The sequence below is a fragment of the Melospiza georgiana genome, chromosome Z, assembly GCF_028018845.1.
Source record: "Melospiza georgiana isolate bMelGeo1 chromosome Z, bMelGeo1.pri, whole genome shotgun sequence".
Classification (NCBI taxonomy): Eukaryota; Metazoa; Chordata; class Aves; order Passeriformes; family Passerellidae; genus Melospiza; species Melospiza georgiana.
Genome location: NC_080465.1, coordinates 41,157,558 through 41,170,960, shown reverse-complemented (window position 1 = coordinate 41,170,960; position 13,403 = coordinate 41,157,558). Strand labels below are relative to the sequence as shown.

Genomic DNA, 13,403 nt, shown 5'->3' with positions numbered 1-13,403 from the left:
CCCAGAGAACTCACATAGCCCCACTGCCACATGCTGTTCACCCCAGAAATTTTTTTACTTCATGCAATGTACCATCTGCACTTTTCTTCGCTCTTCCTCCAGTATTGGGCCATTTCCAGTGACTTTATTTACAAGACAAGATCCTCTGCTTGTTTCTCAGCACCTGACTCTTCATTCATGGTCTGAGCAGTTAAGGCATGATCCTAACCTTACTTTATTGTCCCTATTTGTTTTTCAATTACTCAAAATGTTTTTGTGTGAATTACAGGATTTTTATTTTGCTTTTGTATTGTTTCAATACACTTAACTTCTAAGCACAAGGTTTCCAGGATTATTATGAAATACGCTAAGGGCAATAGGGTCTAAAAATTAGGTATACTTAGATGAAACATTTTAAAATAGAATTATAAAAGTGCAGCTAAATAAGAAGTAAGTTAAGATAGTCAAGCTTAGCATAAAAGAGATAAATACTTCATACTAAGGCCCTACAGTAAGTGAAGTCAGTAATAAAGTAAGTAACGCCCAAAATAAGTAAGGCCCAAAGTAAGTGAGATTTAAGCACCTAAAATGGGCTGAGTTTGCTACCTGAGCTACCTGGCCAAATTACTGCTGATTACTAGCCAGGAGAACAGTCTAATCAAAATATAATTTTTTTTTCAATTCTTTGAACTATAATTTCAGAAATCTGTATGTGGAAACACATCAGTTCAAGTGGAGCCATCATTTTATTTTCCTGCTAGGTTTTTGGACTGTAGAGACATCCTCTTTTGGGAGGAGGGACTGATCTCCAAGCAGGTTAGTATTATTCAGGTCTTAAAAGAAACCTACCATTGATGTAGAATAAAACTGTATCCTGTGACAACTTATGCAACAGTCAAAAGAGATCAGGATCAATTAACATAATGTCTAAAAGTAGGACAACATGAAAACAATTCTTTAAAAGTAAATTATTAGGACAAACTAATTACTCTCTGAAGTTAGTAGTGGAGTAGTCACCTGCATGCTGTATAAGAGACGGGTTAAGTTCTGGATTGCTTGTACAATCTAGAAAATAAAAGAGAAAGATTTTCAAAGGTTTGACCATTGTTAACTAAATAATTACCACATTCTGTCTGAAGTTTAAATTAACTCACCTCTGTCCCTGTAGATTCTGAAAAATTCATATTTGCTCCCTAAAATAAACACATGTAGGTTTAAAAAGTTGTTTTAAATTTTAAAGTTGTATCATCAAGTTAATTTTTTTTAAACTAGTGGGGACATGTGGCTAGGAAATGTGTACTGAGTCAACCCTTTATGTGGGTATATTAAAAAAGGCAGAAGCAACAATCTGTGAAGACTAATAATACATCAATAATAGAGTTTCCATGGAAATTACTAGAGATTCTGAACACAACTGTACAAATTAAACTATTTCATAATCCCTTATGAGTAATGCTACACAGAAAAGACATTTCAATTAATTCTTTGTTTACTTGAGAGTTTTTATATATCTATTGTATATATAGATTTCTGTATATACAGCCCAGTAGGTTAAGATTAATTACAGTAGGACGAAACAGCATAAGAATCTTCAAAATTAGAGATAATAATGTACTAAGAAACTAGCAAGAAGACACGTTATTGGATCACAAAAAATGCCTTAGGTACCCTGTGAGATGCTATACCCAGTACATGCTACAAAAGGCACCAGCATGGTCACTACTGTCCTCTGCAGCAATGCACAACTGCTTCACACTTTCCATCCTGCTCCCTTTTCCTAAGAAGTTCCTGAAATTTATGGGGTGAAGCTACCCATAATCCCTTCAGCATGAAGAACAGCTCCTTTGAGAAAGATAAGATGAAATGGTGAGAACTGTTTCAAATACAATCCCTTCTGAGACTACACTGACAAGACTTCCTGTATGATTTTTCCTTTTTTTTTTTTTTCAAAGAAGCTGACGAGAGTTTGGGGAATATTTGTTTTCTCTCTGATTCTTTTAAGTTCTCTACTGAGTCTCATTTTCCGCCACAGAGAGCAAAGCATCTGCTACATTTAGATGCAATAACTGAAAATGAAAATGAGAAAGACCAGCCCCCTAAACACAACCCAGCACAGACACCCTTGAGGCAAAGGAAGTACCAGCTGCATCATTTCCTCCACTACTCTTTCTCTCATTATATCTCTTCAGTATTTCCTTCCACTCCCCCTCCACATCTTAACCTCCTCCTTCTCACTGTATCCCCAAGCCATAGAAAAGCTCAGCTCTCCTGTGAAAGCTGAGTATTTTGTGTGGATGTCTTTGTGCAGCACAACAATGGACTCAAGATAGCTCTGCTCCTCCTTAGCTGTAGGGTGTGCAGTGGGTAAGGAGGCAGCACAGGGCCAGGAGGGAGAGAAAGGAGATAATGCTGGAAGGGTGAGGAAGAGTGAACAAGGGAGAGCCTGCACACTGAACAAGAGCAGGGTTTCCCTCAGGTTTTTAAGCTCTTTTTAACTGAAAATGGATGCGCACAGGGGGAAGGTTTGTCTGGTATTGGCTTGACCAAGGAGTTGCAAGTGGCCAGTCCCAGTGCCCATGGTCCCCTCACTGCAGCACCACTTGAGTGCTAGGACATGAGGCTGAGGAAGGCTTAGCTGAGCTGGCACATCCCTGCAAGTCCAGCTAGGAGAGAAGCAGTAATTTCAGGTGTTTAAATGTGCTGAAGGCCACCTCTCTGCCTCTCCTCCTGATCACCTTGATTCAGAGAGAAAAGGATGGTCAGATTCCAGGGCAGGCTGCGCTGTGCTTTGAACAATGCCTGGGCAGATACACTTAAAAGGCAAGAGCAGGGGAGACAAGACGGGGATCACTTCTCACAGCTGCCCACTGGGGAGCCCTCACGTTGCAAGGACAATGCTCTTCCTTCCAGTATCTAGTCAGCATCTAACCTCCAAGCTGGGAGCTCTTGGCCCCCTGTCCAGCTCCTGTTTTCCCAAGCTAGTTGGGCTGAGTTCAGAGCCGTCACCCCACAACCCTGGGACAGCACACCCACCTCTCTGGAAAGCCCTTGCCTTGCTTGTTTTCTTTGCTCATTCTGCCACCTCCTGGTAACTCTGATTCTGACATGGTATCAGAAGATGTGATACATGCCTTCCCAAATAATAGGCCATAAATAACAGGATGATGACTTAGAGTGGAAGAGTTGGAGGCAGGTCCCTCCAGCTTTATGAATAGGCATAACTTCAAAGTTATAGGAGCTTGCTGAAGGCCTTCTCCAGTCAAATCCAGGAAACCTCCAATGGTAGAGACACCCACAACCTCTCTGGACAAGCATTGCTCCTTGATCATCCTTGCACTGATTTTTTTTTTCCTTATATACACTCATAATTTCCCTTGCTGCAACTTGTAATTTCCCTTATGCAACTTGTAATCCTTTTGCTGCACACTTCTGAAAAAGAAAAAAGCCCATCTCTACCTTCTCTATAACCCCAATGGCAAAGTTTTCATGTAGAGATTCTGCAATTTTTAGCCGGCTATATCTGAGCCCCTCCACCCTCTCTAGGTTCTATTCCTCTTCACCTGCTCCCTCACTTTGTTTACAAACAATTTTTTCCACTCACATTCTTCATCTTGCTCCTTTGTATCAGCACTCTGATAAGTAAGATGATCTAGTGCTAAGCATATATATTTGCTTAGCACTAGAGAGATTAGTGTATTAGCAAGAGTATTCTCAATATAGAAAACAAACAAACACAAGGTTTTGGGCACACAAGCCCTCTTTCAGACCTGATGCAAATACAGTATGTTAGTGCTAAACTTTTCAGCAAAGTTTTCTTTCCATTTCAAAGTCTGTATCTTACATTCTTGTTTCTCCCCTTTATTCCTTTTGCGATTCTTATTCTCCACCTAAGAACTACGTTGTTACAGTTCACTTTATCTTCACACAGTAATTCATGTTGCTTACTCCAACACTCCACTGCTACATAAAATTTGTCATTCCTAGTCTTGCCCAGAACTGATTTTTGAGTCTGCTTTTCTCCCCAGATTTGCTTATTAGCTATAGGACTTTGAAAAATGGGCACTTTCTCTTCTATTCTCTAATTGTTCTATTCTGTTTTGATTCAAATTCTGAAGCAAGCTGGTGTAAAAACATTGATCCTATCTTGTGCTTGTTCTGAGGACGAAGTTCTTCCAATGCACAAGTGTTCCTTGCATTAGCTGAGGACTCTGTCACCGCAGGAGACTTTCATCATCCTGTGAACAGGAACAGCCCATACAAGTGGTTTGAAAACACTGCCTGCTATTACAACTCACTGATCTTAAGCCTTGCAGAAAAATCGTTCTGTGCTTGGATTGTTTATGGCTGCTTTTTAAAATTTTATTATCAATTGCTGCGGCCTCTATTAGTCTGAATTACCCGGATCTGAGTGAAAATCCCCATAAAAATTTGAATAGCATGTACATGCACAGTGCCCAGACTGCTGTGTGCAATGCAGGAAGAAAAACTGTTTGCAATACCTTATCCTTAAGATCACCTGCCATTTCCTTTTCAATGCTGAGATCAATTTCTGGTGATTCTTCAGTTTCTTTTCTTTCTGCATCTAACAAATAAAGCCCCAAGAAAATTCATAAGAAAGGTATCAAAGCATATATTGACTAGAAAAACAAAGAGCATGCTTTTCTACAGCTACTCAGGACTATGAGAAAGTGATTTTTATAGTTTGTAGTTACATAATGGATCCTAGGCTGGGGAAAAACTAATTTGCAAGCCATGATGGCACACATGGCTCAACTCAGTTTTCCTACCATACAAATTAGCACTATTTCATTTATGAAAGGTTGGAGATAAGTGTAACCATAACACTAAAAATGCTCTGTAGCAATGTTTTTTACACAACTTTAGTCACAAATTTGTTGTGAGAAATTAATGCCACCCTTTGCAGCTGAAATTATTGGAATATTAATCCCAGTTTTCAACCCTCCTGACAATAAGAGAAATGGCCTATATTGCAGAGCTTGGTTCAGAGCTTAACAACAATGACAAGAAAGTGTACTTTCAACAAAGCTATGTAACAATTTACACTACCTGAGCATTTGCCCAAAGACAACTTCTATTACATTATTTTCTATTGATTCTGTCCTAAACCATGGAGGCTTCCCAAAAAAACAGTCTGGTATCAATTATTTTAGCACTCTAAAGATGTAAAAGCATCAAATTTTACTCACCACCCAGAACAGATTCCAATATTTCATTGGTAGCAAATCTATGCTTGACACTTAATTCCTCAGTACTTTCCTCTGGTGATCTGTCTGTTTCACTCACTTGTGATGTTGTTACAGCAGTGTGGAGACTTTCAACTAAAGAGGAAAACATGCAGAATTACACACATCCCTTAAATAGCTCCTTAGTGCATGAATGCACTCAATGACATAGAAATGTTTGAACATGGAATAATTTAGCTTGTAAGGGACTTTCAGAGGTCACCTAGTCCTGCACTTCACTGAAACCTGGTCAGTCTAAATTGTGTTGCTCAGAGCGTTGCATAACAAGCCTTTAATGCCTCCAAAGATGGAAACTTCAAAGTCTCCCTGAGCAATCTGTTCCAATTTTTTAACACTCTCATAGCATTTCATTTTTAATTTTAGTTAATTGGAATTACCTGTGTTTCATCACAGGACTACTGTCTCTTGTCCATGTGTTCTTTTATTGTCATGTGCCTCTGCAAAAATGCAGCTTCTCTATATCCTCCCATTAAGCTGCTGTGGACAGAAATGAGATCCCACCAAGCCAGCTACCTCAGCTTGTCTTCAGACATCATGCCCTCCCACCCTCTAGTCATTCTGGTGCCTTTCACTGGATTTGTTCTACTTTGTCAATGTCTCCCTTGGCCAGGAAAAGTGCAGCATTTGTCATGGCAGCCCAGACAAGACTCGCCAGGGTTAAGTAGAGGAAGAATCACCTCCCTCAACTTGCTGGCAACTCTCCTCCTACTGCAGCAGGCCAGGAAGCAGTTGGGCATCTTTGGCACAAGGGCAAATGCTGCCTCATGGTCAACCTGCTGTCGAGTAGCACTCCCAGGTCCACTTCTACAAAGGTATTTTTCAGCTCATCAGTGTCCAGTCTGTACCAACATGCAGGATTACATCACCGGAGATGCAGGACTTCTCATTTTTCTTTGTCAAATGTCTAAGTGTACCTCTTACCATTTTCCCCATCTGTAGGGGTCTCTCCAGCTCACTGAATGCTCCACCTCTTGCCATAACAGTCAGGGGCTTTCTAAGAGTGTACTCAATCCTGAGGTTAACTGCATTAATAAAAGTGTTGAACACTACTGGTCTCAGGATACACCCCCTAAAAGAATCCCCTAATAACATGACACCAACTGGATGTCATATGTCATACAACTGACCCCTTCAGCCCAGCAGTCCAGCCTGTCTTCCACCCAGCTAAGCAGTTTACATCAATTTAGATGTAAGCACACTACAGACAGTGCAAACAGTGTGGAAGGTCTGAGAAATGTCAAGGTAACCAACATGGACCCTTCTCTCACCTTAAAACCTGTCAGGTTAGTTAGACACAGCTTGCCCTAATTAATCCATGACAGTTGTTCCAAATCATCTTCCTGTCTTTCAGGTTCTTGGAAATGCCTTCCAGGAGGATTATCTCAGAGATGCTGGTGAGACTGACTGTTTTTTAGATCTCTATATATTTCTTCTTGGAATGTGAGACTTGCTTTCTTCAAGTCATCAGGAACCTCTCCTGATCACTGTGACTTTCAAAGTCGACAGAAAACAGCCTCACAGTGACATTGGCCAGCTTGCTGTGCAGCCTTGGATTTATCCAATCTCATCTCATGGATTTGTGTATACCTAATTTGCTTAAGTACTGTGTAATTCTGTCTTTGTCTACTGTAAGCAATGCTTTATTCCCATAGAGCCTGCTATTAGCTCAGGAATTTAGTATTTCCATCCTGGAAAATGATCCCCACAACTTGTCTATAATGTAAACAACTGTAAGCTCACAGAAAGTGTTGTAGAGTCCCGAAATCCAAGACATCATCAACATCAACAACAGCGTGAGAGAAAGCGAAAAGTACAGAAGTGGGTAGAATAAGGTGTGTAATAAGTATAGGCTTCCATTTCAAGTATTTTCTGTTTCATCACTGACTTACTACCCTACACAAATTTAATCAATTTTATCAATAAAATGCTCTTTGACTTTATAATGATGATGAAGACCAAGTTCCACTGATTTATAGGTTGAAATGTTGCTAGTAGCACACAGTTCCCAATTTAGGTGATGCTAAAATCAGGACTCTGTTTACCAGTGCTCCTTTCCACTAAGTTTAGGAGAAGTTTAGTTGAAGATCCAGCTAGGGAAGGTATCTACAAATACCATTCCCTTCCTTCCTTTGTAGGACAGCACTATAGATGGTGCGGCCATCTACCAATATCCTGTGAGATAGCAGGCAGAAAAAACAGGGCTCCTACAGCAATTGTGGCAGGTGTTTCTTGGTAGAAATTTGATTTTCTCTGTAGGTGATCATACAAGATTCTGAAGTGACATCAAAATCAGCCAAGGTAGGTGAAAGTTGGGGATCAGGTACAATATCATACAGCATCCAAGCTTCTCCCCTGCTGTGCTTCACAGAGCTGTACTGTGAGGACAGCTAAGAACCTAACACCACGCCCCTGCCTGCATATTTGATGCTATGCCCTAAACATATCCGCTATTTTAAAATCTGGCAGGTACCATCTCCTGTATCTGACAATAAATGCAGCAGATTTTTTTCTATGCCCTTTGGCAATTTTTGACACTGCCACTTCTTGAGACTTAGCAGAATTGCAACACAAGGCCACATGTCTGCACTTGGTTACCTTAAAATATCTGCCCACATGAAGAGCCACCAATCCATTCTTCCAGTGCAAACTCACCTTCTCTGAGTGCTGCTGCCAGCAGTGAAGCAGCCTGTGGAGTTTCTCCGGAATCAGGTTTGATAAGTAGGTGAGGTTCTACATGGACATCGTCAAACCCACACATATCTCCCAGTTCTGCATAGATACGCAACTTTTCTTCTAAATAACTGCAGATTTGCTGGTCCTGGTTACTCAATGATTCTGTCAACCAAAAATTGAACAGTGCAAAAATTGAAAACTGTGGTCATTTTTTATGCTGCAGGGAAAGCATGCTCCCCATTAACCTTTCTAATCTTTATGCCATATAGGAAGTGCTAATTCAAGTTAAGTTTCATTTAAGTGGCCAGGACCCAAATTCATCCAAGTTCATCCCACAGTCTGTCCAAATGAAAGCTAACATATACCCTTGCAGAGTCTAGGCCAAAGCCCTACCCCAATGAAGTGCCTTTGGCTGCCCTTTCTGGCCCTTATTACTGCTCTTGTCTCACAACAACCTGCTAGTTCTACCTCCTGGAAAAGCACTTGGCTCATGTGTGCTAATAACTCAGGGCCTCAACCTCAGAGAACACCTACTTTCAGCAGAGGATGTGGCTCTCAATAGGACAGACATTGCTGCAATTTCTCTCCTCATTGCAGTATAAAGATGTGGGAGTTAGGCGTAGGGGCATCAAGGAACCAGAATTTATCCTTATTAGCTATTATTTGCAGATAAAAATATTAGCAGCAAAGGACAAAGTGCCATAAACAAGTACAAAGCCACACAATTTCGAAGATTCAAGGTATTTTCGCAAACCCAGAACTACTTGGTCCTGATGCTAATCTGTGAAATTCAGTGTTTATTTTGAAAACATCAATTTTTACTTTTATTTTTTAGTTACAGAAATGTAGTAAAAGCATTAAAGTGTTTGAAAAAACATTCTCTTTTACTACACTTACGTTATACCATCAGACCACCTCATCTGTCTCTGCTCTGACTCTGCTTGTTGAGCCACTTTGAACACATCAGCCAGTATAGGCACATGACTAATTCATCCTGAATGCTGAATTCATCTGATGCTGGAGCTCTCAGAGCAACAGGAAAGGATACCACACCTTGATATTTCTGAATTCTGTATGCCTTGGCCTCAGCAATACGTCTGTCCTCATCAGATTGACTCATTTTTACTTCTTCTTCTTCCTCTGGACAACTTCAAAGATAAAAGACAAAGGTGGATAAAGCAAGATCTGCACATCATATATTCATCTTCAATACAGTATTTTGTTCACAATAAACAGAACACAACACCAGCACCTTTTGCAATAATCCAGAAGCATGCCATTTGTCTGCCTCTTTAAGAAGCATCAAGTGGACATCAAGCAGACTGAAGGACTCCTTATTTATTGGAAAAAAGGCTCCCAATATTACCAGTTAGATTGTGCCTGGGCCAGTCTGACCCTCACTGCTGGGCCAAAGGCAGCAACTGCGGTGTATCACCCCAGAGATACCTTGGCTTGCTGGTGGTTGCAGCTGGGCACTGAACAAGTCCAGGCTTGTTAGGACCCCGTTTACCTCAAGAGGAATAGCTTCAGGCGATGGTGAAGAGAAAAAGGAGATGGATTCTGCTGGAGGGTTTAATGTCCAGAGGTTTATTCCATGGTTACAGAGGTCTGAACGTGAGCAACTGCTCCAACAGAATCCCGACCGCATGCTCTGATCACCTTTTTAAGCTCAGGGACAGGGGGAGGGGAGGTACAGGTGAGCCACCAACCAGGTGAGAGGGGCAGGGTCTCAGGGGAAGATGACACCCAGACAGGCCAATGACCCCTGGGCCTGAGTGGCATCCTTTGAACTTGACCAACCACATGACGCCTTGCTGGAACGTTTAGCCTGATTGACAGGACTCACTCAGCATGGGGGCAAGGGGGAAGGGATAGACGTATAGGCACACCTGGGAAAGTGACCTGGAAGGCCAAAATGGGACATCACAGCACACCACAACACTTATTACTCTGGTACGGCTGCACTGAGCAGAGAGAGTGGCTGGTGCGCACCCACAGGTCTGCTGTCCCAAGCAGAACCTTGGGCCCATCAGAAGCAATGTTTTCCCCACCATTCTTAATGAGCTGATGCCAAGATAACAGGCATGAATTGTGATTTTCTCAAAATGGTTGTATGCACACGTGCAGGACCCTGGAAGGCAGACAGTGCCAAAGGCAAAGGTGGGGGAAGGCTGGTAAAATGGCTGGTAAGGATGTCTAATGAGGAACAGAAAGGGTCTGTTGATTCAGTGGGAAACCAGGAGGAATATGGGAAGTATGGCAGGGGTGATTAAGAGGTTTTAGCACCTTGAGCTCAAAGGAAAACCCAAATTCACAGACAGACCCAGTACAATGGAGAACAAAGAACATCCTGCCATGAATATCCAACCAACCTCCCATCTGCTTTGGACTACCAGCATGAAAACCAAACTCCTTTTTCCCTACCTTTCCACTGCCTCTTGAATATGCCTCATCCAGTTGTTACGTTCTTCTTTGGAGCTGGTATGAACCTCATACATCTCAGGCCCCACAGATGAAGCACTGATTAGAAACATCCCCCTTTCTTCATTGGCTACCTCTCTTACAATGAGCTTCTGAAGGGAGATAACTGAGGGTTTCTGGTCCTGCAGGAAACAGTCAAAGCACACACATAATAAATTACTTTCTTATAAAACACCACATTCTAGGAAAAACATGAGTTTTCACTAGTTCTGGTATAGTCAGACTACTGAAAGTTTTGAGTAATCAGACATTCTTTTAAACTATTCTTTAAAATATGTTACACTGTCAACAAACAAATTAAGCGCTAGATATGTGCTCAAAAGAAAATCTCAGAGGCTCACTGATACTGAGACACAATATTCATATAATGTTTGTATTTATATAGTTTGGAAACTTCTTTCCATGACTTTTCATGTCTTTTATGTGTGTTTACTACTATATTTTCAGTAAAAACTGTTCTTCTGTTTGTTTTACAAAAAAATTAAAATTTGTATTAGACAACTGAAAGAGCCTGCATTACTTCCCACCTTCACAGTCATGTAAGGCACAATATTAAAGATAAACTTCTGTTATTTTTATCCTTCTCCACAAAAAATTTACTTTTAAAAAGAAATTAAATTTTCTATATACTGACATACAATACCAGGATTTTAGAAAAAACATAAGTTATGTGGGAATGAGCTGGATAACGACCTAAGTTTTGAGAAAGATACAAGTAAATGTGCAACATGTGTGTTAAAATATCTGATAATATACTCACAACAGCTGCAAAGATGTATTTTTGATCCTTTTCTTGTAAGAACAGTAGTACATCAGTGAGAAGCAGAGCTAAGGTGTCTTAAAATGAGAAATGGAAAATAATGGCTTTTAATTAAAATTAGTGCAATCAGTGTTAAATTCTTACTTTATCTTTTTAAAATAAAGGGAGAAGCCCTGATGAAGAAATATCTTGTAGAATCCTACAGCAAACTAAACAGGAAATATCTGAATTAGCCCATGGTCTGCATGAAGCACTTGCACATCCCTGCTTGATATCTCCCAGGACAGTGCACCATGCTGCAACAGGCCCAGGGAAAAAATAAATCCTTGCACCACCAGCAGTACAACTTCCCTAAGCCTGACAAAGACTTTCTTACATAACCTTGCTTTGTCTGTGCTGTAACTCACAGCACAGTATTACACTGGTAAAAGCATTTCTAGAATAATGATCAACAGACAGCTTTATAAAGTTGTACAGCAAAAACTGTACTAGTGTTTTTTCCTAAAAAAAAGCCCAAACCCTAATACAAGATTAACACCAAAAATCAAAATCTGAGCTCGCATGTAAAAATTGTGCTCCAGCCAATTGTGGCTTCAGAATTTCTTTTCTACTACGGATGTCTCATTACCACTGAATTGTTAATAAGCTATTTTCAATGGCAAATACTGCGAACAATAAAATGTACAAGTGAAAACATTATATTATGAAATGAAATTGAAAAACAAAAAACTTGAAGGAGGGGATTGGAAGAAGAAATGCAAATGGTATTGTATGTGAATTTGTGTTCTTACACAGTTTACTCACAGCTTCTGGAACTGATCATCCAGAATTGGCAATACCATTACCTCAAACATTCTTATTTTCAATACAGCACAAGAAAGTATTTTCACTCTTCAACCAGTCTTTGAATGTTATTTGCAAATAAAGAGTTAAAGGACTTTACTGCTCAAATGAAATACCTTTGAATCGACCAGTCGCTGTCTTCCAATACACTAAGCCTTCATGAAGAAGTATCCTCTCTTTCCTCATCAAGTCTTGCTTCCTAAAAACATGGCCATTTTTCAGCTTTGTGTATGTTTTGCTTTCAGTTCTACAGAGAATTTCCAACAGCTTTTGCTTTTTCTCATACTCATTCACTTTCAAATCCACTGTTGCTATTATATCCTTAATTAGATTAAGGGCTTTGCACAAGTCTTTATGTTCTTCTGTTCCTTCTGTATGAAACAAAAAAAAATAAACAACGTGACACTAGTCACCATGTTCAAGAGAAGATATAATTCCTTGATTTCTAGAAACAATCAGCATGATGCAAAACTCAATTGATAAATTTATCAATTTAAATTTGAACCTTGCAACCATTTTACTAGAATTATTAGAGGTATATACCTTTTACTCACCTATTAAAAGATGGCCAGTACCTCAGATTTATTCATTAGCCAAAAAACCACGTTGAATAGTTTCTGACATATTTATGAGAGGCGAGCGCTCAAGAAATAAATCAGTGGCCAAGTAAATCATATAGCATATTATTTTTCTGGCTAAACAAAGTACCTTTGAAACAGGATTGCAAGTACAAAGGATTTGCATTGTATATGCAACTTTCTACAATGCGTATTTACTGCCCATTTAGGGGGCAATATCTGTAAGTTAATAGTAATTGTAAAAAGTTATACTAAGTTCCAGAGGGCATTCAAGCTTTGCCTGAAAAAACAGAGAGTAATTTACAAAATGTTTGCCCAGCCCTACTTAGAAAAAGCTCCTCCAGAATAAATTCCAAAGGTACACATGTATCTGAGCTAGTTCACATACTTCAGTCAAGGTCTTTTCCTAAAACAAGTATGCTCTTCTGGACTTCTATGGCCTACCTGGCTGGAATATCAGAAATCTTCACCTAGAAGATTGACAAGACCTATATAGACCAGACAGCCCTGTTCAGGTGACATTTGCCTGAACAATAGGTATTTATGTTGCCCTGGTTGTATCTCTACAGAGCAGTAAATTTAATCTTTTTTGATATTGTAGCTGTGCAAATTCCTTATGTTAGAATTCTGCTAGGATTTCAGACATGAAGCTACACTTTAGCTTTTATTTACCTTTTGAGTATTGCAATATCCTTTCAACCAGAACAGGGTATTTGGTGATTCGCTGGGTGACGAGCAAAATGCATTCAGGGATTCCTCGGCGTCGTGCCAACAGGTTGCTATTTCTCAGCTGCACAAATGTAAATATATACCTTAGGTAGTAAA

General features: G+C 40.0%; 1 protein-coding gene across 1 annotated transcript in view; it reads right to left on the bottom strand.

Annotated features, from left to right (window-relative positions):
- The window catches only part of ARHGEF28 (Rho guanine nucleotide exchange factor 28), an 84,977-nt gene that overhangs the window by 21,490 nt on the left and 50,084 nt on the right, over nucleotides 1–13,403 (bottom strand). Inside the window, exons 20-29 of the mRNA XM_058044442.1 lie at nucleotides 13,251–13,368; nucleotides 12,117–12,371; nucleotides 11,158–11,234; nucleotides 10,341–10,519; nucleotides 8,970–9,064; nucleotides 7,896–8,078; nucleotides 5,187–5,318; nucleotides 4,479–4,561; nucleotides 1,134–1,172; nucleotides 997–1,044 (exon numbers count right to left, since the gene is read on the bottom strand). Of these exons, the coding sequence (XP_057900425.1) occupies nucleotides 997–1,044; nucleotides 1,134–1,172; nucleotides 4,479–4,561; nucleotides 5,187–5,318; nucleotides 7,896–8,078; nucleotides 8,970–9,064; nucleotides 10,341–10,519; nucleotides 11,158–11,234; nucleotides 12,117–12,371; nucleotides 13,251–13,368 (1,209 nt within the window). The remainder of the gene's footprint in view (nucleotides 1–996; nucleotides 1,045–1,133; nucleotides 1,173–4,478; nucleotides 4,562–5,186; nucleotides 5,319–7,895; nucleotides 8,079–8,969; nucleotides 9,065–10,340; nucleotides 10,520–11,157; nucleotides 11,235–12,116; nucleotides 12,372–13,250; nucleotides 13,369–13,403) is intronic.